Source organism: Aspergillus undulatus, assembly GCF_047715775.1.
Source record: "Aspergillus undulatus strain CBS 261.88 unplaced genomic scaffold BDV17scaffold_67, whole genome shotgun sequence".
NCBI classification, from domain to species: domain Eukaryota; kingdom Fungi; phylum Ascomycota; class Eurotiomycetes; order Eurotiales; family Aspergillaceae; genus Aspergillus; species Aspergillus undulatus.
Genome location: NW_027396671.1, coordinates 46,798 through 63,487, shown reverse-complemented (window position 1 = coordinate 63,487; position 16,690 = coordinate 46,798). Strand labels below are relative to the sequence as shown.

General features: G+C 52.7%; 7 protein-coding genes across 7 annotated transcripts; 4 read left to right on the top strand and 3 right to left on the bottom strand.

Annotated features, from left to right (window-relative positions):
* Positions 1-485: 485 nt before the first annotated feature.
* BDV17DRAFT_274413 (60S ribosomal protein uL16) lies at positions 486-1,555 on the bottom strand. The gene is made up of 3 exons (XM_073759123.1): positions 1,472-1,555; positions 1,105-1,280; positions 486-1,005 (listed from the first exon to the last, which is right to left on the bottom strand). Exons 1-3 carry the CDS (start codon positions 1,514-1,516, stop codon positions 561-563), a joined length of 666 nt encoding a protein of 221 aa, XP_073611315.1. The 5' UTR covers positions 1,517-1,555; the 3' UTR covers positions 486-560.
* Positions 1,556-1,781: 226 nt separating this feature from the next.
* BDV17DRAFT_274408 (60S ribosomal protein eL30) lies at positions 1,782-2,583 on the bottom strand. Its single transcript, XM_073759122.1, has 4 exons — positions 2,412-2,583; positions 2,306-2,343; positions 2,115-2,231; positions 1,782-2,034 (listed from the first exon to the last, which is right to left on the bottom strand). Exons 1-4 carry the CDS (start codon positions 2,482-2,484, stop codon positions 1,942-1,944), a joined length of 321 nt encoding a protein of 106 aa, XP_073611314.1. The 5' UTR covers positions 2,485-2,583; the 3' UTR covers positions 1,782-1,941.
* Positions 2,584-3,151: 568 nt separating this feature from the next.
* Positions 3,152-5,943, top strand: BDV17DRAFT_274407 (uncharacterized protein). The gene is made up of 2 exons (XM_073759121.1): positions 3,152-4,196; positions 4,257-5,943. Exons 1-2 carry the CDS (start codon positions 3,554-3,556, stop codon positions 5,543-5,545), a joined length of 1,932 nt encoding a protein of 643 aa, XP_073611313.1. The 5' UTR covers positions 3,152-3,553; the 3' UTR covers positions 5,546-5,943.
* A 172-nt stretch (positions 5,944-6,115) lies between these two features.
* BDV17DRAFT_274405 (coatomer subunit zeta) lies at positions 6,116-7,163 on the top strand. Its single transcript, XM_073759120.1, has 2 exons — positions 6,116-6,510; positions 6,591-7,163. The coding sequence occupies exons 1-2, from the start codon at positions 6,149-6,151 to the stop codon at positions 6,829-6,831; spliced, it is 603 nt and encodes a 200-aa protein (XP_073611312.1). The 5' UTR covers positions 6,116-6,148; the 3' UTR covers positions 6,832-7,163.
* Positions 7,164-7,354: 191 nt separating this feature from the next.
* Positions 7,355-12,832, top strand: BDV17DRAFT_284653 (putative DUF814 domain protein; the record flags this gene model as incomplete). The annotated part of the gene is made up of 5 exons (XM_073760568.1): positions 7,355-7,387; positions 7,445-7,513; positions 7,587-9,187; positions 9,242-10,878; positions 11,565-12,832. 5 exons carry the CDS (start codon positions 7,355-7,357, stop codon positions 12,830-12,832), a joined length of 4,608 nt encoding a protein of 1,535 aa, XP_073611311.1.
* A 520-nt stretch (positions 12,833-13,352) lies between these two features.
* aah1 (adenosine deaminase) lies at positions 13,353-14,456 on the top strand (the record flags this gene model as incomplete). The annotated part of the gene is made up of 1 exon (XM_073763049.1): positions 13,353-14,456. One exon carries the CDS (start codon positions 13,353-13,355, stop codon positions 14,454-14,456), a length of 1,104 nt encoding a protein of 367 aa, XP_073611310.1.
* A 51-nt stretch (positions 14,457-14,507) lies between these two features.
* On the bottom strand, positions 14,508-16,355 carry BDV17DRAFT_295367 (cytochrome P450; the record flags this gene model as incomplete). Its single annotated transcript, XM_073763048.1, has 5 exons — positions 14,508-15,202; positions 15,267-15,899; positions 15,946-16,005; positions 16,061-16,211; positions 16,266-16,355. The coding sequence occupies 5 exons, from the start codon at positions 16,353-16,355 to the stop codon at positions 14,508-14,510; spliced, it is 1,629 nt and encodes a 542-aa protein (XP_073611309.1).
* Positions 16,356-16,690: the final 335 nt, after the last annotated feature.

Sequence of the window (16,690 nt, the reverse complement as noted above, 5' to 3'; positions counted from 1 at the left end):
TCATGGTTGTAAGCCCCACTCCATTCATTCCTCCCCCCGGTTCTCCTCTTCCCTCTCCTGGCCATCCACATACATCCATCTCCCTTCAAATCCATACCACAATAATCAAACCAACCTCCATCAGCCCTTCCTCCCTTCCACTTCACTGCCACTACCACTACCACTAACGTAAATTCCAGCTCGAACCCGGCACCCGCGTCATTTACGAGGATAAGTACTACATCGTCATCGGCAACGCTGAGCTCGGTAAAATCTTGATTCAGAATGAGGATGACGCAGAGGATATTCATAGGGTTGAGGAGAAGGATTTGGAGGTGGTTGAGTAGGTAGTTAGGTTGTTTACTGTTTTTTTGATGTGAAGATGAGAGGAGGGTGTTTGGTTGGTAGGGAATGGGTTAGTAGCAAAGTGTCTACTTCCTACATACTACTGGCGAGCAGTTAAAAGGGCATACGAAACGTTTAGTTACTCATTACTGAATAGATCGTGGAACATGAACATTATTTATTCTGCAAGAGCCCATTCCTTTTCAGTCCTAACCTAACGCTAACGTAACAAACATTTAAGCCTCAGCGGAGTAAGCATCAGGGAAGCGGCGCATGTTGTCCTCAACAAGACCGTGGCCACGGAGGAACTGGACGTAGGCGCCGTCCTGCTTGAGCTTGCCCGCCTGGCGGAGCTGGACGTACTCCTCGCGGCGGACGGGAGTGAAACCCCAGTTCTTGGAGACAATGATCTTTTGGCGACCGGGGAACTTGTACATGGAGCGGCGGAGGGCCTCGATGGCGGTGGCGCGGTGGGCGTCACGGGTGCGGACGGACAGGAGGATCTGGCCGATGTTGACACGGGCGACCTTACCCTGGGGCTTTCCGAAGGCACCACGCATACCGGTCTGGAGACGATCGGCACCGGCGCACGACAACATCTTGTTGATACGGACGACGTGGTAGGGGTGGACGCGGACGCGGAGGTGGAAACCTTCCTTACCGGCGATCTTCACGAGGTACCTGGTTTTATTTCGTTAGTGTCTGTTGCACATTCCTTTGTCCCGAGGTTCATTGTGTTTTGTCAGTCGCCGTCGGGTGGGTTGGGTGTTCGAGACATACTTGTTGGCACAAATACGAGCGGCTTCGAGAGCCTCGGAGGAAAGCTGTTCATATTCGTTGGAGACGAGGTGAACGCAGAGAGGGAAGTCGTCGACGTTGGCCTTCTTACGTCCCAGATCGTAGATACGGATCTTGGGGTCGGGAACACCACGGTTGAACCGGGACTTGGGGTAGGGCTATATCGGAAGACTCATCAGTATCCATCGCTTCCATATTGCAACACATGAAAACTCCAAAACGTATCCCAGCGGCAAGACTTTTCAGGCGGCCTTTTTTTCCCTCCTCTTATCCCAGCACGTCCAAGGCCCACAAGCGAGACCGCCCTCGAAATCCACACAAATCATCAAATCTCGAATATCGCACGCACCTTGTTCTTGCAGTAGCGGTAGCAGCGGGCGGGACGGCGAGCCATTTTGACTGCTGTTGATGCAACCTGGGTGATGGTTTGTCGGAAGGGTGGTGTCGAAGAGCAAAAGAGAAGGGATTCTTTTGACTGGAGGCCTTTGGGCTTGATTTCCAATCATTTCCCGCTAACGAGTGGCAAAACCCTAAGCCCTAGCCAATCCACCAATCACCGCCCGCAGCGGATATGACGCATTCCGCCTGGCATTTGTCAGACTACAAAGAGCATCGGAGCGTTTCAAGATGATGCTCGATGATTACCCCGATTACTACTACTTTGATAAGCTGATAGTCGTTAAATTTACTGGTGAAAAGTGAATAGCCTTGAAGCTCTGGTTTTTTTATTTTTCATCACCTAAAACATCACGGTGCCTGCCTAATCAAAGACACACAGCGTTCAGAACTCAAGACGGCCGTTCCGATCCCACCTCGCGCTTACTGGCTGGTGAGGATGTCGGAGTCACCAGCGTCCAGGACGGACATGGTGGAGCAGCGGTAGAGACGACCGCAAGCAGTACCAAGCTCGATCTATACCCATGATTAGCCCTCAAAATTCCTGCAATATTCCACCGCACAGCGACGGCAAACCTCGACGAAGTGGCACTCACGTTGTTACCGGAGAAGTGGTGAACAGGGGTCTTGGCAAGCATGGCGTAGTACTCGAGCTCAGACTTGCGGAGGGGAGGAGTGTTGGCGGCGATGATAACCAGCTTGGCCTTGCCAGACTTTTCGATATAGTCAGTATCTCTCGTTCCTTGCCTCAATCGGTGTAGTCGTCGGTCCGTTTGCGAGTACTCACACGCAGGGTCTTGATGGTGGTCTTGTAGCCAAGGGTGACTATTAAACGAGCATCGTTAGCAATTCGACTGTGGAAGCATAATTTTGTTCAAGATCGATTTGCATACCCTTTCCACTCTTCATCACAAGCGCCAGGCGCGAGGAGATAGTGTCACCAGCCTTCTTGCTCTTGGGGGCCATCGTTACGCGATTGAAGTGTTGTAGAGGTTATGAAAGAAACGTGCGCTCCGGCCGTGTGTCTTGATTGGGATGAGGTGCAAAAAGACGGTATGGTGATTTTTTGTGGGTTTGGCGAGGACCGGATCGTCGTTGCTCCGCTTCCGCCATGCTTAGTCAAGATCGTGATAGCCCAGACGCTAAACTGTTTTCGACTTGTATTGTATGTAAGCTCCGTCCGTAAGCTTACATGCTGGGCCATGGTCGATGGCTGGGACTATGATGCATAACGTGGCGCAGTTGCGATATTGAAGACAGGATGATGCGCTGTTCTTTCCTCATCATGATCTTATCATCTTGCTGGGCCACCCGTCGTCTACAGGACGGCGCAAGGCTGGTGGAGGGTGACCGTGGCTATCTTTATCTCCGTATCGTCTAGGCAAAGGGGCCGTTTGGCCAAAACGGTCCCGTATCAACAAACAGGCCGATCACAACGGTTGCAACCTGTGGCTGTATGGGAAGAGGATGTGTGCACGTTGGGCAGAAGAATAAGCAGCTCGAGGACACCCTCGGTGGGAGTATTCAATAATAGAGGTGCCTGTCATTCCAGCCATAATATAATGTCGGTGGTGAACGACGGATCAGGGTGTTATTGCCGTTTCCAAATTTCCATACGGGGGCTCACTCCCCCCAGAATAATTTATGCCTCAGTCGCCCATCCTGGCCAAAGGGAGTCCCTGGCATCGCACATAATCTCCTCACATTCTCTGTTTATACTCTATTTTTGACTTATCGTGCTGTCTGTTTTCTACTTTCCGGACAGTGGCGAGACCTCTCGCCAGCCATTTACAAGGGCCTCCCCACTGCAGTTAGTGGTAGACCGGCATTCCACCACTTCTCCGTCCTGTGTTTTGACCGCTACTACCTCGACCTTGAGACTTCCTGAAACTTTCCAGTTAATTTCCCTGCGTTTCACCAGGCTCAATCTCCGGGGTTGTTTGTCTCCTTTCGCTTCGACGCTTCCCCTTTTCGAGTCTCTTTGCATTCAGCCTCCGTTCCAACGAGTCGGCACCCCCAGCATTATTCGACCAAGATGTCTGCGACACCGCGGAAGCCAGGCTCACCAGCCAATGCCAATAAATCCTCCGCTACAGATTCGACGACGAACGGCACACCACCTCGAGGCCATTCCAGGTCTCCTACTACCTCAACAAATGGCTTGTCTAGAACTCCGTCCCTCCGCGGTTCAGCACCGGTGTCCGCGCGAGCGGCAGCCAGAAAGCCTGGCCGGTCGAACCTGAGCATGTCAAGCGTCCCAAAAATTCCCGCCGACCCCTCGGAAGAAGAGGCGCGTGCTCAGAACGCGGCGCTGATTGAGGACCTAAAGGAGCAGTTGCAGAAAGCCGAGACTGCCTCCGAGCAATACCGCAAACAACTCGGCGTTCTGCAAATGCGCCTCGACGAGTCCATCACTGAGCAAGCCAAGTTGGAAGACCAGGGCCATGAGCGAGACAGTAAGCTCGAAGCACTGAATGGCGAGATCCGTGATCACGTCAGACAAATCCGTGACTTGGAGCAGGCGCATGAACTGGAGCGCAATGCCATGCTCCAGGAGAAGGAGCAACAAGCCAGCCGGGAAGAAGAAATGCAGGCGACCATCCAGCGCCTGAAAGAAGCTGTAGCTCAGAAGGATATGCGCATCGGTGCTGACGGTGATAAAAATGTCTCTCGTTCTTGTAAGGGCTCTTGACATCATGGTTTGAGTTAATGGTGAACCTAAAGCTAACAACTCTCAGCCAGTTTTCGTAACCGAGCTTCACCGGACATTGACGGACAATTTGCGCCATCTTCTCAAATCGAACGCAGCCCATCGCGAAACAATTCTACGTTACTCTTGCAGAAAGATAAATTGATCGAGTCGTTGCGACTCGAGTTGGCCGAGTCCCAGATCAAGCTTGTGGAAATGGAGAATAAAGGCGGCGGCCGGCAAAGGGAGTTGGAAAAGGAACTCCTGGAGGCCCGAATGGCGAACGCCCGTCTCATGGAGGATAATGAGAGCTATCAACTACTCCTTAGCGAGCGAACCCTTAACGGCGATTTCGCCAAGGGCGACTTCATGCGGGATGTTCACCCTGATTCTTCTTCAGACGCAAAGGAAACTGGGGGTGGGCTGGGCTCGCTGGCTGATGAATTGGAATCTGCGGATGCTCGACCCGAGCCAGACGATAACCGCAGGCTTGAATCAGAGCTCAAGGCGCTCAAGGATCAGAACAAAGCCCTGACGTTGTATATTGAGCGAATCATCAGTCGTCTCCTGCAACATGAGGGATTCGAACATATTCTTGACAAGAATGAGACCGAGCCCGCAACAGGCGGCAAACAAGGCAGCGATAAAGACCTCCCGCCGACCCCTTCGGAGAAGGATGACCCAAATAATCAAACCTTCCTGCAGAGAGCCAGGTCGGTTGTCTCGGGTCAGAACAACAGGCCTCAGCCGCAGCCACGATCCCGCCCAAGCAGCATGATGCCACCGCCTCCCGCTCCCAGCGCCGTCAACGCCCACGAGAACCCGCAGACAGCGCCTAGTATTCCCATTAACCGCGCCCAGTCTGTCCGTGGCCATCGTAGGACCAGATCCGAACAGACCACGGACTTGGGTGCGGCAGCTGTTGTCGGCCAGATATACCGCGGTCGCAACTCCGGCGGTCCTATGAGCCCCAGCATGATGGGACCTGGCTCACGCAACACATTCACCGGGGCAAACTATATGCCGTCCGTCTCCAGTCGGGCGCCTTCTCTGTCCAGCCAGCCAGAGCGTGGTCATTTAAGCAGCTCGGGGAGTGTGTCAAGCGATCCTCCTTGTGACACAGCGTCTACCGGTGCGACCTCGAACTCTCCCCGTTCAAGCAGCGGTATGACGAACTACACCGGGGCAGTCATGACCCAGAGCAAGCTGCGGCCGCTGCGTCTAGTCAGCGAGTCAAAGTCTGCCGAAGAAGAAGAAGCCGCTCGAAAGAAGGCGAACAGAGGAAGCTGGATCTCCTGGTTCAACCGTCCGGGTTCGAGCGAGGCAACGCACCCCTGATCGTGCTGTTATTCTTCCATTCTCATGACATGGCTCTATTATTTTTTATCTCTTTTCTCTTTTGTATTGATGGCCCTCATGTATCTGTTTCTCATCTTGTAAAGATTGCAGCTGTTGGATCCTGGAGATTGTTTGTACTGGACTATCGAGCTATCACCATGTTGGAATACCCGAGTCTTGATTTGATGTTGACCATGATGAATATGCCTCTCTCCTCTTGCTGAGACCGCACTGAAGTGTTACCCCCCTGTTTATGCTATTATCTACGTATACAATGAACCTACATAGGCCGCCTTATTCCATTGAGTGGTACTTCGAGCGGTATCTTTACGATGACCCACGCCCGAAGAACTAGAAGGATGCCTGGGAATACATATGATTTAATTACTGCAATGAATTATCTATCACTAGACTAGCCAAGCAAAGCTTCATGAATCCACTCCAACTTTGAGCGCTTGTTGTGTGGAGCGATAAACATGAGTATAGCCCGGAACAACATTGAGGCGGCTTCCGAATTGCGGACAGCTTGACAGTAAACGGAGGTGTCTCGAACGACCACCCACTCAATCACAACGCCCCTACATCTAGCGGCAATTACACAAAATGGGATCTCTTTCGCTTTTCTCCGTTAACGCCGTCCTTGTTATGTCGGCCGATGACGGCTCTCGCATCTTCGCAAAATACTACTCACCACCTCACCCCCCGGCCGGCGCTGGCCCCAATTCCACCGACTACCCCGGAGCCAACCCCTACCCGACGCTGAAAGAGCAGAAGGCATTCGAGAAGGGCCTGTTGGAGAAGACGAACAAGCAGACTAGCGATGTCATTCTGTACGACAACCGGATTGTTGTGTTCAAGCTGGAGAGCGATGTGATGCTCTACGTGGTCGGTGGTGCGGAGGAAAATGAAGTACTACTTTACAATGTCGTTCTCTCGCTGCGGGATGCTTTGGGGATATTATTCAAGTGTGTACCCACTCCTCCATACCCATACCAGACACGTGTCACCGAGGTACGGAACTTACTGACTGACTCGATCTGTACAGGGGCGCTACGGACAAGCGCACAATCGTCGAGAACTACGACCTCGTCGCCCTAGCCATTGACGAACTCATCGACGACGGTATCATTCTCGAGACGGATCCTGTCCTGATCGCCTCCCGCGTTAGCCGGGCGCCTGCACCGGATGCACCGAACCTCAAGAGCATTGACCTCTCCGAACAAGGTCTGCTTAATGCGTGGGAGCTTGGAAAGCGGCGTCTGGCGGAGGGATTGCGGCAGATGTAGAGAGCGGGCGGAAGAAAAGCGGAACTCGTTACGAATGGTTGTTGTTGTTTTTCCCTATACCTGCATGAATATTGCATGAACGTTTTCGTTTCTTTTCAATGCGACTCGGTTGGGTTTGGCGCGGTTATATGCGTTGCTCATTGTTGATTTATGGCTCATACTATTTATTCGATTACTTTTCTCTGTGATTATTTTCCAGAGCTTGAGGGCTTATAGACTCCGTTTTGTTTTGCTGTGTTCAGGGGTGGGTGGTAGAGCGAAAGCTGCGACAATACCTAAATAGTGAGTTATAGCAAATAATATACCGCACCCATAGTACATTTGCAATAAAATAGGCCAATGAGAATTCACGACTGATGAATTGAAATAAGAGTCATATTCAACCCTATAGAATGATTCAGAATGAGTGAGAAATTGCCCCGCATACGTCACGCTTTAAGAATATTGGGCTTTGCGGTATGCGCAAAACTCTTTGATTTTCCAACATACTTCCAACAAGGGCTCTAGCTTAACAACGCACAAAATGAAGCAGAGATATTCTTCCCTAGATGTTCAGGTAAGCATCCAATGGGACGGTCGTCCATGCGCTGCTCTCTAACAAGTGAAATCACAGGTAATATCCAAAGAACTGGCCTCGGAGCTAGTCGGCCTGCGCGTCTCAAACATCTATGACCTGTCAACGGTAGGTCGCGCGACACCACTCTTTCCTAGCTCTGCTCGATGCATGCATACTGAGACTTTATGTGCTTGCATAGAGAATCTTCCTCTTCAAAGTTGCCAAACCCGACAACCGCAAACAACTAATCGTCGACTCCGGCTTCCGCACCCATGTGACTCAATACTCACGAGCAACAGCAGCAGCCCCATCCCCCTTCGTAACCCGTCTCCGCAAATGCCTCAAGTCCCGCCGCATCACAAGCGTCACGCAAGTTGGCACAGACCGCATCATCGACTTCTCCTTCAGCGATGGCATGTACCACATGCTCCTCGAGTTCTTCGCGAGTGGGAACATCATCATCACCGATACCGAGTATAACATCATTGCGCTTCTCCGCACCGTGCCGGGGGGTGAGGGCGCGGAGGAAGCGAAAGTCGGTATAAAGTACACGGTGACGAATAAGCAGAATTACAACGGGGTGCCGCCCATCACACGGGACCGGATCCGGGAGACGCTTGAGAGGGCGAAGGAGCTCTTTGCGAAGGAGGACGGGGCGCCGAAGAAGTCGAAGAAGAAGAATACCGATGTGCTAAGGAAGGCGCTGTCGCAGGGGTTTCCGGAGTTTCCGCCGCTTTTGCTGGATCATGCTTTTGCGGTGAGGGGGGCTGATCCGGCCACGCCGTTGGATCAGGTCCTTGGTGATGAGAAGCTTTTGGACTCTGTGGACGGAGTGTTGAAGGTGGCTGCTAGCGTGACGGCGGACCTGGCTGAGGAGAAGAGCCACCCTGGGTATATTGTCGCAAAGGAAGATACCCGGCCCAAGGCGAGCGCGCCAGAGCCGGACGCGGAGAGTGAGGCAGATGCGAAGCCTAGTCTTCTTTACGAGGACTTCCACCCCTTCAAGCCGCGACAGTTTGAAGGAAAAGAAGGTTTCAGGATCTTGGAGTACTCCTCCATGAACGCAACAGTCGACGAGTACTTTTCGTCAATCGAGTCCCAGCGGCTAGAATCACGACTGACCGAACGGGAAGGGGCCGCAAAGAAGAAGCTCGATTCGCTCCGAAACGAACACGAGAAGCGTATTGGGGCTCTGGAGCAAGCTCAGGAGTTACATATTCGCAAGGCCAGCGCCATCCAGGACAACGTGTATCGTGTGCAGGAGGCAATGGATGCTGTCAACGGATTGGTCGCCCAAGGTATGGATTGGGTGGAAATCGCACGCTTGATTGAAATGGAGCAGGGTAGGGGAAATCCTGTTGCAAGTCTCATCAAGTTGCCTCTCAAGCTATACGAGAATACCATCACATTGCTACTTAGGGAAGCCGGGGAAGAGGAAGAGGAAGAAGACGAGGCCGAGCAGCTGTTCTCAAAATCTGAGTCTGAGGGTTCTGACGAGGAGGAACAGGAGACCAAGAGCTTCCAGAAGAAGTCCGAGCCTTTATCAATAGACATCGACCTCGGTCTCAGCCCCTGGGCGAATGCAACCCAGTATTTTGATCAGAAGAGGGTGGCAGCTGTCAAGGCCGAGAAGACAACACAGTCTTCGGAGAAGGCGCTGAAAAGCCACGAAAAGAAAGTCAAGGAGGATCTGAAGCGTAATCTGAAGCAAGAGAAGCAAGTCCTACGGCCTGCTAGGAAGCCCTTCTGGTTTGAGAAGTTCCTTTTCTTCATCTCTTCTGAGGGTTATCTCGTGCTAGGGTAAGTTTAAGCTGTCAATTTCTCCATAATCTAGGTCAATGCTAACGGATACAGCGGCCGCGATGGCATGCAAAGCGAGATTCTCTACCGCCGCTATCTGCGAAAAGGCGATGTATTTGTTCACGCTGACCTCGAAGGCGCTACGCCAATGATCGTCAAAAACAGACCTGGAGCACCTAGTTCCTCTATATCGCCCACAACACTGTCGCAAGCGGGAAACCTCAGCGTTGCGACGTCAACCGCCTGGGACTCGAAAGCAGTCATGTCCGCGTGGTGGGTCGAGGCGGGCCAAGTATCTAAGACTTCCGCAGCAGGCGACCTGCTTCCTGTTGGCGAATTCCTCGTCAAAGGAGAGAAGAGCTTCCTTGCCCCTTCGCAGCTTGTTCTGGGATTTGCTGTGATGTGGCAGGTTAGTAAGGAGAGTCTCAAAAATCACAAGATCTTGAGAAATGAGGACGCTCCGGCTGTGGAAGAAGCCCAAGCAGTAGGTGAGGCCACACCTGCAGAGGAGGCAGCGGCTGGAAGCCTCGATGCGCAAGAAGAAAGCAAATTCAGCCCGCCTATTGAGAGCCCCGAACAAGCGGAAACCCAGGAACAAGGAGAGGCGTCAATATCAGACGACGAACATGAGGACAAGGAAGTTGCCAAGGCGAATCCACTGCAACCCCAAACGGGCGCTACCCCTGAAGCGGGCGATGCAGAGACGTCAGAACAAGAGGATGCGCCAGAGACAGAAGACAAGGTTGAAGCTCAAGAGGAACAAGAGCAGGATGAAAAAGACCTCCCTCGAGAAGACCAGTTGACAATTGATGACGCCGAGAGTGTAATCTCCTCGCAAACTCAAGGGAAACGCCATCTCTCCGCACGAGAAAGGCGCCTTCTCCGAAAGGGCAAGCCCCTTGACCCAGACACACCCACCACCAAGTCTGAAGAGGCAAGCGGACGCTCAACACCCAAAACCAACGGAACATCTACACCCAGCAAGCCTGAAACAAAGTCCACACCCACGCCCGCACCCGTCCGCGGCCGAAAAGGCAAAGCAAAGAGAGCAGCATCCAGATACGCAGACCAGGACGAGGAAGAACGCGCACTAGCCCTGCGTATCCTCGGCGCAAACAGCGCCAAAGCCCAGAAAGCGGCCGCGGAAGCCGAAGCCAAAGCCAAGCGAGAAAAGGAAGCCGAAGAGGCCAAGAAGCGCCGCAAGGCCCAGCATGAGCGAGCTGCGCAGGCGGAGCGAAAGCGTCAGGCTCTCTTTGAGGAGGGGGCAACGGATGACTACGATGAGGAAACCGCCGCTGCTGAAGCAGCGGACCTTGAATGGTTGCCTGCGCTCGTGGGGACACCTAACGTCGAAGACGAGGTCCTGGCGGCTATCCCTGTTTGCGCGCCGTGGTCTGCTCTGGGAAGGTATAAGTACCGTGTCAAATTGCAGCCTGGCGCTGTGAAGAAGGGCAAGGCTGTTAAGGAGATTGTCGGCCGCTGGGTAAGTGAGACTACGACGGGCAAGGTTAAAAAGGAGCATGCCGAAGATGCGGCGATTAGCCGAAGTGCTGCTGAGAAACTTCGGGCTCGTGAAGGAGAGCTCCTCAAGGGATGGAAGGACACCGAAATTGTCAACACAATCCCGGTGGGCAAAGTACGGATCATGATTGCTTCGGGTGGAGGAGGAGGAGGTGGTGGTGGTAATAAGGGTAAGGGAAAGGGTGGCAGCGGTAACAAGGGAGGTAAAGGTGGGAAGAAGAAATAGATGTCTTCGCATGAACCTGCGTGTTTGCTTGATCTGGAGGCGCATTTCTATTTCTTCACTATATATATACCTAGTGCTGCTGAGGCCGCTAGAAGAGTTGCTAGATCTTGTACATAAAACAACGACTCAATCCCAGATGCAGCAGAACGTGTATGGTGCCCACACAAATACAGCAAAGCCGTCTAAGTCCATTTATCTCAACAAAGTCACCTAGCATCGGCAACATCTCGTAATGATGGACTGCTGTATAGATTGCGTCAATGACATGCTTAGTCATGCGATCGACGTCATCCAAAGATTTTCCAGAAGATCGTCAAGAGTTTCATTTTCCATCGGACCCCGCAATCCTTTGTCTCGGTAAGTTCTGCATTCAATGACCAATGCAATGACTGTCACACCCACAACTAACTCAACGAGGCAGCCAGCAGCTCTATCTTCTCCTCCAACACCCCACAGTGAGCCTTGACTCATCGGGCACATACTTACATTGTCGGACTCGAACCCCGTCCCCAATTGCGCGAGAAACACTCAATCTGCTCCCCCTCGCCCATCGCCTCGTCGCTCGCGGCCTCCCGCGCAGCTTTATCAGGCCCCTCTCAACCGTACCAACTGCCAAGATGTCCCCCAAAGAATCAACGCGGATCGCCTCCGTCGTCCGCCTGAACAAAGAGGGACCAGGAAACCAATCTCTCGCAGAATGGTGGGCCAGTGAGCAAAGGCAAAATACGCCCGAAGCCATTGCAATCGCAGAAGCCGCACAACTCCTCCAGACAAGCGATATTCCCGTTGCCTTCCCCACAGAGACAGTTTACGGCCTAGGCGCTGATGCGACGCGGAGCGATGCAGTGCAGGGTATATACAAAGCGAAGCAGAGGCCCTCAGACAACCCGCTTATCGTGCACGTCGACTCATTAGAAATGCTCGGTCGCCTACTCAACCCCGCGCCGAAGTCCCCGTGTCCCACGAAGACAGCACAGATCGCGATCCCCGCCATCTACGAGCCCCTCATTGAACGATTCTGGCCGGGCCCGCTTACAATCCTCCTTCCGAATCCGTCGGGCTCGCGCCTCGCGCTGGAGGTCACGTCTAATCTTACGACATTTGGCGTGCGCATGCCATCTTCACCGCTAGCGAGGCTGTTAATTCACGTCGCAGATAGGCCGCTGGCCGCCCCGTCTGCGAATGCATCTACGAAGCCGTCGCCCACAGCCGCGGAGCACGTACTCCACGACCTCCAAGGCCGGATTGAACTCATCCTCGACGGCGGGCCATGCGGCGTCGGCGTGGAAAGCACAGTCGTTGACGGGCTCTCCAACCCACCAAGCATCTTGCGCCCCGGCGGCGTCGGAATCGAGGACCTCCGCGCTTGTCCTGGGTGGGAGAATGTCCAGCTTGGCTACCATGACGGAACACTTGACGTGAAGGAGATTCCTCGCGCGCCGGGGATGAAATATAGACACTACTCGCCCAAGGCAGGGGTTGTTCTGTTCGAAGCTGGCTCGAATAGCCAGGCTGTTTTGCAGCATGTCAAACATGATCTTGAGGATTCGGCCGTTGGCGCACACTCTATTGGCATTGTGCGCACGCGGAGCTGGGTGCGCGGTCTACAATTACTACCGGAAAGTGACATCGAGAAGGCGGCTAAGCATATCCCCTCGCTCGTTGATAACCTTATTGAATTCGCGATTCCCGTTGGGGATAAGACAAAGGAGGTCTTCGACTGCCAGTTGGGGACCGACATTGGTGGTATTGCGCGCGGCCTATTTGCGGCTCTACGAGCAATGGACGAAAAAGAGGTAGACGTCATCTATGTCGAGGGCGTGTCGGATAACGAGTACCTGGCAGCGGCTGTGATGAACCGTTTGCGAAAAGCAGCTGGGTCGACGTTCAAGGTGTAGAAAGGTGGAGAACAAAAATATAGAGATAGATTTCTCTGCGGATCTTGAGTTGTTTTGCTCCAATCTAGCTGGCGGTGCTTTGATTATATAGACGAGTGTTTCACGAATTCATGATTTCTCATCTCTGGTCCCCGAGTCCATCGGCATTCGCCGGTCTTTGGCCTCTGCAGAAAAAATGTGGATTTATAGACGGGACAGACCCACGGTTATCAAGAAACTAGCATCCTCATTTTTGAGTCACGATCTTCGAGATCTTGACTCAACAGCTACGTCTATCGTCACGCCGTGAAACTATTGGTTCTGACGCCTTGTGCTATGCCGCGAAGTCTGGGCTGCAGACTGCGGCTTCATTGCGGAGATTGGAGCCACCACCACCGCAACTATATAATAGTCCCTGCCGAGACGAACTGTCCTACAAACTTTATACAGCTCCCTTTTTATCTTTTCACTCTATTGTTCCCTACCACTGTCACAAAACACTCCATATCCAAGGCAAAATCCCACAAGAACACCACCCAAGATGTGCTACACCACCCCAAACACCAATCCGAACTGGCACGCCTTCCTTACCGGTCTCCCAAAATGCGAACACCACGTGCACCTGGAAGGCTGCCTCGAGGCCCCCCTAATCTTCACCCTCGCATCTAAAAACAACATCTCCCTCCCCGACCCGTCAACGCACCCCGCCTACGAATCAGTGGCTACCCTGACAGCCCGCTACGGCCACTTCACCTCGCTCGACGACTTCCTCTTCTTCTACTTCATAGGCATGACGGTGCTCAAAGAGAAAAGCGACTTCGCCGAGCTCGCGTGGTCGTATTTCAGCAAGGCTGCTCAGGACGGGGTCCAGCACGCTGAGGTCTTCTTTGATCCGCAGGTCCATATGGATCGCGGTGTTAGTTATCGGGTTATTGTGGATGGGTATGTGGAGGGTTGTAAGCGGGCCGAGAGGGAATTGGGGATTAGTACGCGGTTGATTATGTGTTTTCTCAAGCATTTGCCGTTGGAGTCTGCGAGGGGGTTGTATGATGTTGCGCTTAGGGAGGGAGACCTTGATGCTGATTTGAATGGTGGGGGAAACCCGGTCATCCATGGCCTCGGTGCATCGAGTAGTGAAGTTGGCCCGCCGAAGGATCTATTCAGGGATATTTATCTCTCTGCGAAGGAGAAAGGGATCAATTTGACTTCGCATGCGGGCGAGGAGGGTGATCCTTCTTATATTGCCGCGGCGCTGAATATGGGCTCTACGCGGATTGATCATGGGATTCGGCTTATTGAGGATGCGAATCTTATGGAGCGCGTTGTGAAGGAGGAGGTTATGCTGACGGTCTGCCCGGTGTCGAATATGCAGCTGCGCTGTGTGAGTTCTGTGTCTGAGGTGCCGATTCGGAAGTTCCTTGATGCCGGTGTGAAGTTTAGCATCAACAGCGATGACCCGGCGTATTTTGGGGCTTATATTCTCCAGTGCTATTGTGCGGTGCAGGATGCGTTTGGGCTTAGTCTGCAGGAGTGGAAGGTTATTGCGGAGAATGGGGTTCAGGGGAGTTGGATTGGAGAGGAGAGGAAGAGGGAATTGTTAGGGATGATCGAGGAACATGTTAAGAAATTCGAGGGAGTGTTGTAGATATAGATATACTATAGATAAAGCTCTATAGACAGTCAACAGAGAGAAAGTTCAACGAACCACCGGCCTAACTTGAATCAAAGGCCCCTTCTTCGCACAACTAATCCACTCATAAAGCTGGAACTCCCCTGGGCTCGCCCTCCCCAAGCCCGCCAACACATCCCCAGCACCAAGCATCCCTTCCTGTCCCGCGGCAACCCGAATATCAAACCGCGCCAGCAGACTCGCAACTGTCATTGAAAGCTCCATGAGCGCCAGTGACTTCCCAATACAGGCTCTGGGACCCATCGAAAATGGCATGAACGCAGGCCGGGTAGTGGATTTAGGCTTGTCCTTATCCTTTTCACCATCAATTTCCATGTCCGAACCCGATTCCTCGTCCAACCACCGCTCCGGTATAAACTCATCAGGCCGTTCATAATTCCTGGGATTATGGTGGAGACTATATACGCCGGTTCCAATGAGCATGCCCGGTTCAATGAATTCATTGTCCACTGTAATCCCGCCAGCTCCAACCTCGCGGAAAAGGCATGACGCGATAGGCGGCGACATGCGGAGGGACTCGTCAATACAGGCGGTTAAGTAGGACGATAGAGAAGGTGATTCTTCGAGTTTGCGGGGCGAAGTTATCTGGGAGCTTGGCGGGAAGACAGACCGGATCTCGTGGGTCAGGCGGTTGTAGGCGTGGGGGTTCCGGCTTAGGTAGAAGAGGAGCGCGCAGAGGGCTGTTGCTGTTGTATCGTAGCCTGCGCATTAAATGTGTAAGTAAGGATTGGGACTTTGTTGAGGGGTTAGGAAGGGGATAGGTACCAGCCACTACCAGGAGACTGGTCTCTGATAGAATTTGCCGGTGATCGAGGGCCCCGTCTTCCGTGTACTTTGATGAGTTCAGATACGCGAAGATATCGTATTCGCGGGTCTCTCGTGCGGAGGAATCCGCTAGAAGGCGGTTCAGAAACACGAGGTACCGATTGCGCGCACGAACCGAGCCTTTGAAGAGCATTTTGTCTAGTCTACCGATAAATAGGTACGGGGCCCAGACAAGGATCGCCGCGCGCATTTTGGCGTCTTCTATATCGACGGTAATGCGACGCAGTTCTTCGCTTTCAAGCAAGTTATAGCTGACACCGAAGACAAAGTCGCACATGATGTCGAATGTCAGATAGCTGCACCAGTCGGACATATCCAACGGTGGGCTCCAGCGGCTTTGAGATGCCGTGCCGTACCTTGATTCGCGGTCGATGATGGCGCAGAATCTCTGGATGTGGTGAACGAGCCTTGGAGTAAAAGCTCTGAGTGAACTTTCGGTAAACCCGCGTCCGATGAGTCGACGTCGACGGGAATGCTCCTTCTTGTCTGCCAGAGTGAGGAGGTTCGCTTTTCCATTTCCGGGGCCTGAATACATGCTTGGCTTGGAGACATTCTGCCCTGCTGCGTAGATGTCTGGCATACATCAGTATATGGTGTTCTCGTCCGCAGCTGAGCCTACCTTTCAAAACCGCCGGGTCCTCGAAAATAAGGTGATTCGGTCCATAGCGAACGATTGGACCTGCCAAAGTTAGCTATGCCTACTATCAATGTACAAGCGTACTCAGTAAGAATACTACCATATTTGCGGTGGCAGAGCCACATGTCTAAGTGAAGATCACCATTCCACGCATGATAAGCCGCTCTTGCGCTTGTTACCTTGGACAAGACCGGGCCAGGGTATTTCGCAAGTGGATGAATGTATAAGAAATAGAGTAGGTACAATGCCTGAATCTTTGTCAGCCGCGTGCTCTCCTATTCTCAAGCCTTAATATAACCTACCAGGCAAATTACAGGAAGGTACAGGGTCAAAGAAGAGGAAACAGAGCCCCAGCTCGCCCCTGCTCCGGTAAAGTCGCTAGCCGGTAACATTGCGCTCGAGAGACAAGGCTGACTGACTGATCAATTCCATGATCAAGGGAGGCTCTTTGTTAATATATGTATAGCATAAATCTGAATTTTCCCTCTATTATTGGGCCTCGGACGCTTGAAAGCAGCGGCAATCATAATGATTGGACTTGAATGCAGACTGTATGTGCTGAAGATGTCTCGGCCCCACGGAGCGCCTCATATTTCTCGAATGGGCATAGTGTGAAGGATATACCGTGTTTCTACTGAAGACATGGTATTATCTGCTAGACAGGCTTGCATGCCAAGGCGAAACTCTGTCTTGATAGTGGGATGAGTAGAGCGGTGCAGAATGATGG

Bases quoted from the DNA above. Each gene is read 5' to 3' on its own strand.
- BDV17DRAFT_274413 (XM_073759123.1), bottom strand. From the start codon at position 1,516: ATGGCTCGCCGTCCCGCCCGCTGCTACCGCTACTGCAAGAACAAG. The intron at 1,281-1,471 runs GTGCGTGCGATA...CTTCCGATATAG, and splicing joins ACCGCTACTGCAAGAACAAG to CCCTACCCCAAGTCCCGGTT. The intron at 1,006-1,104 runs GTATGTCTCGAA...AAATAAAACCAG, and splicing joins GCTCGTATTTGTGCCAACAA to GTACCTCGTGAAGATCGCCG.
- BDV17DRAFT_274408 (XM_073759122.1), bottom strand. From the start codon at position 2,484: ATGGCCCCCAAGAGCAAGAAGGCTGGTGACACTATCTCCTCGCGCCTG. The intron at 2,232-2,305 runs GTGAGTACTCGC...TATATCGAAAAG, and splicing joins CCACCATCAAGACCCTGCGT to TCTGGCAAGGCCAAGCTGGT. The intron at 2,035-2,114 runs GTGAGTGCCACT...TCATGGGTATAG, and splicing joins ACCACTTCTCCGGTAACAAC to ATCGAGCTTGGTACTGCTTG.
- BDV17DRAFT_274407 (XM_073759121.1), top strand. From the start codon at position 3,554: ATGTCTGCGACACCGCGGAAGCCAGGCTCACCAGCCAATGCCAATAAA. The intron at 4,197-4,256 runs GTAAGGGCTCTT...AACAACTCTCAG, and splicing joins TAAAAATGTCTCTCGTTCTT to CCAGTTTTCGTAACCGAGCT.
- BDV17DRAFT_274405 (XM_073759120.1), top strand. From the start codon at position 6,149: ATGGGATCTCTTTCGCTTTTCTCCGTTAACGCCGTCCTTGTTATGTCG. The intron at 6,511-6,590 runs GTGTGTACCCAC...CGATCTGTACAG, and splicing joins GCTTTGGGGATATTATTCAA to GGGCGCTACGGACAAGCGCA.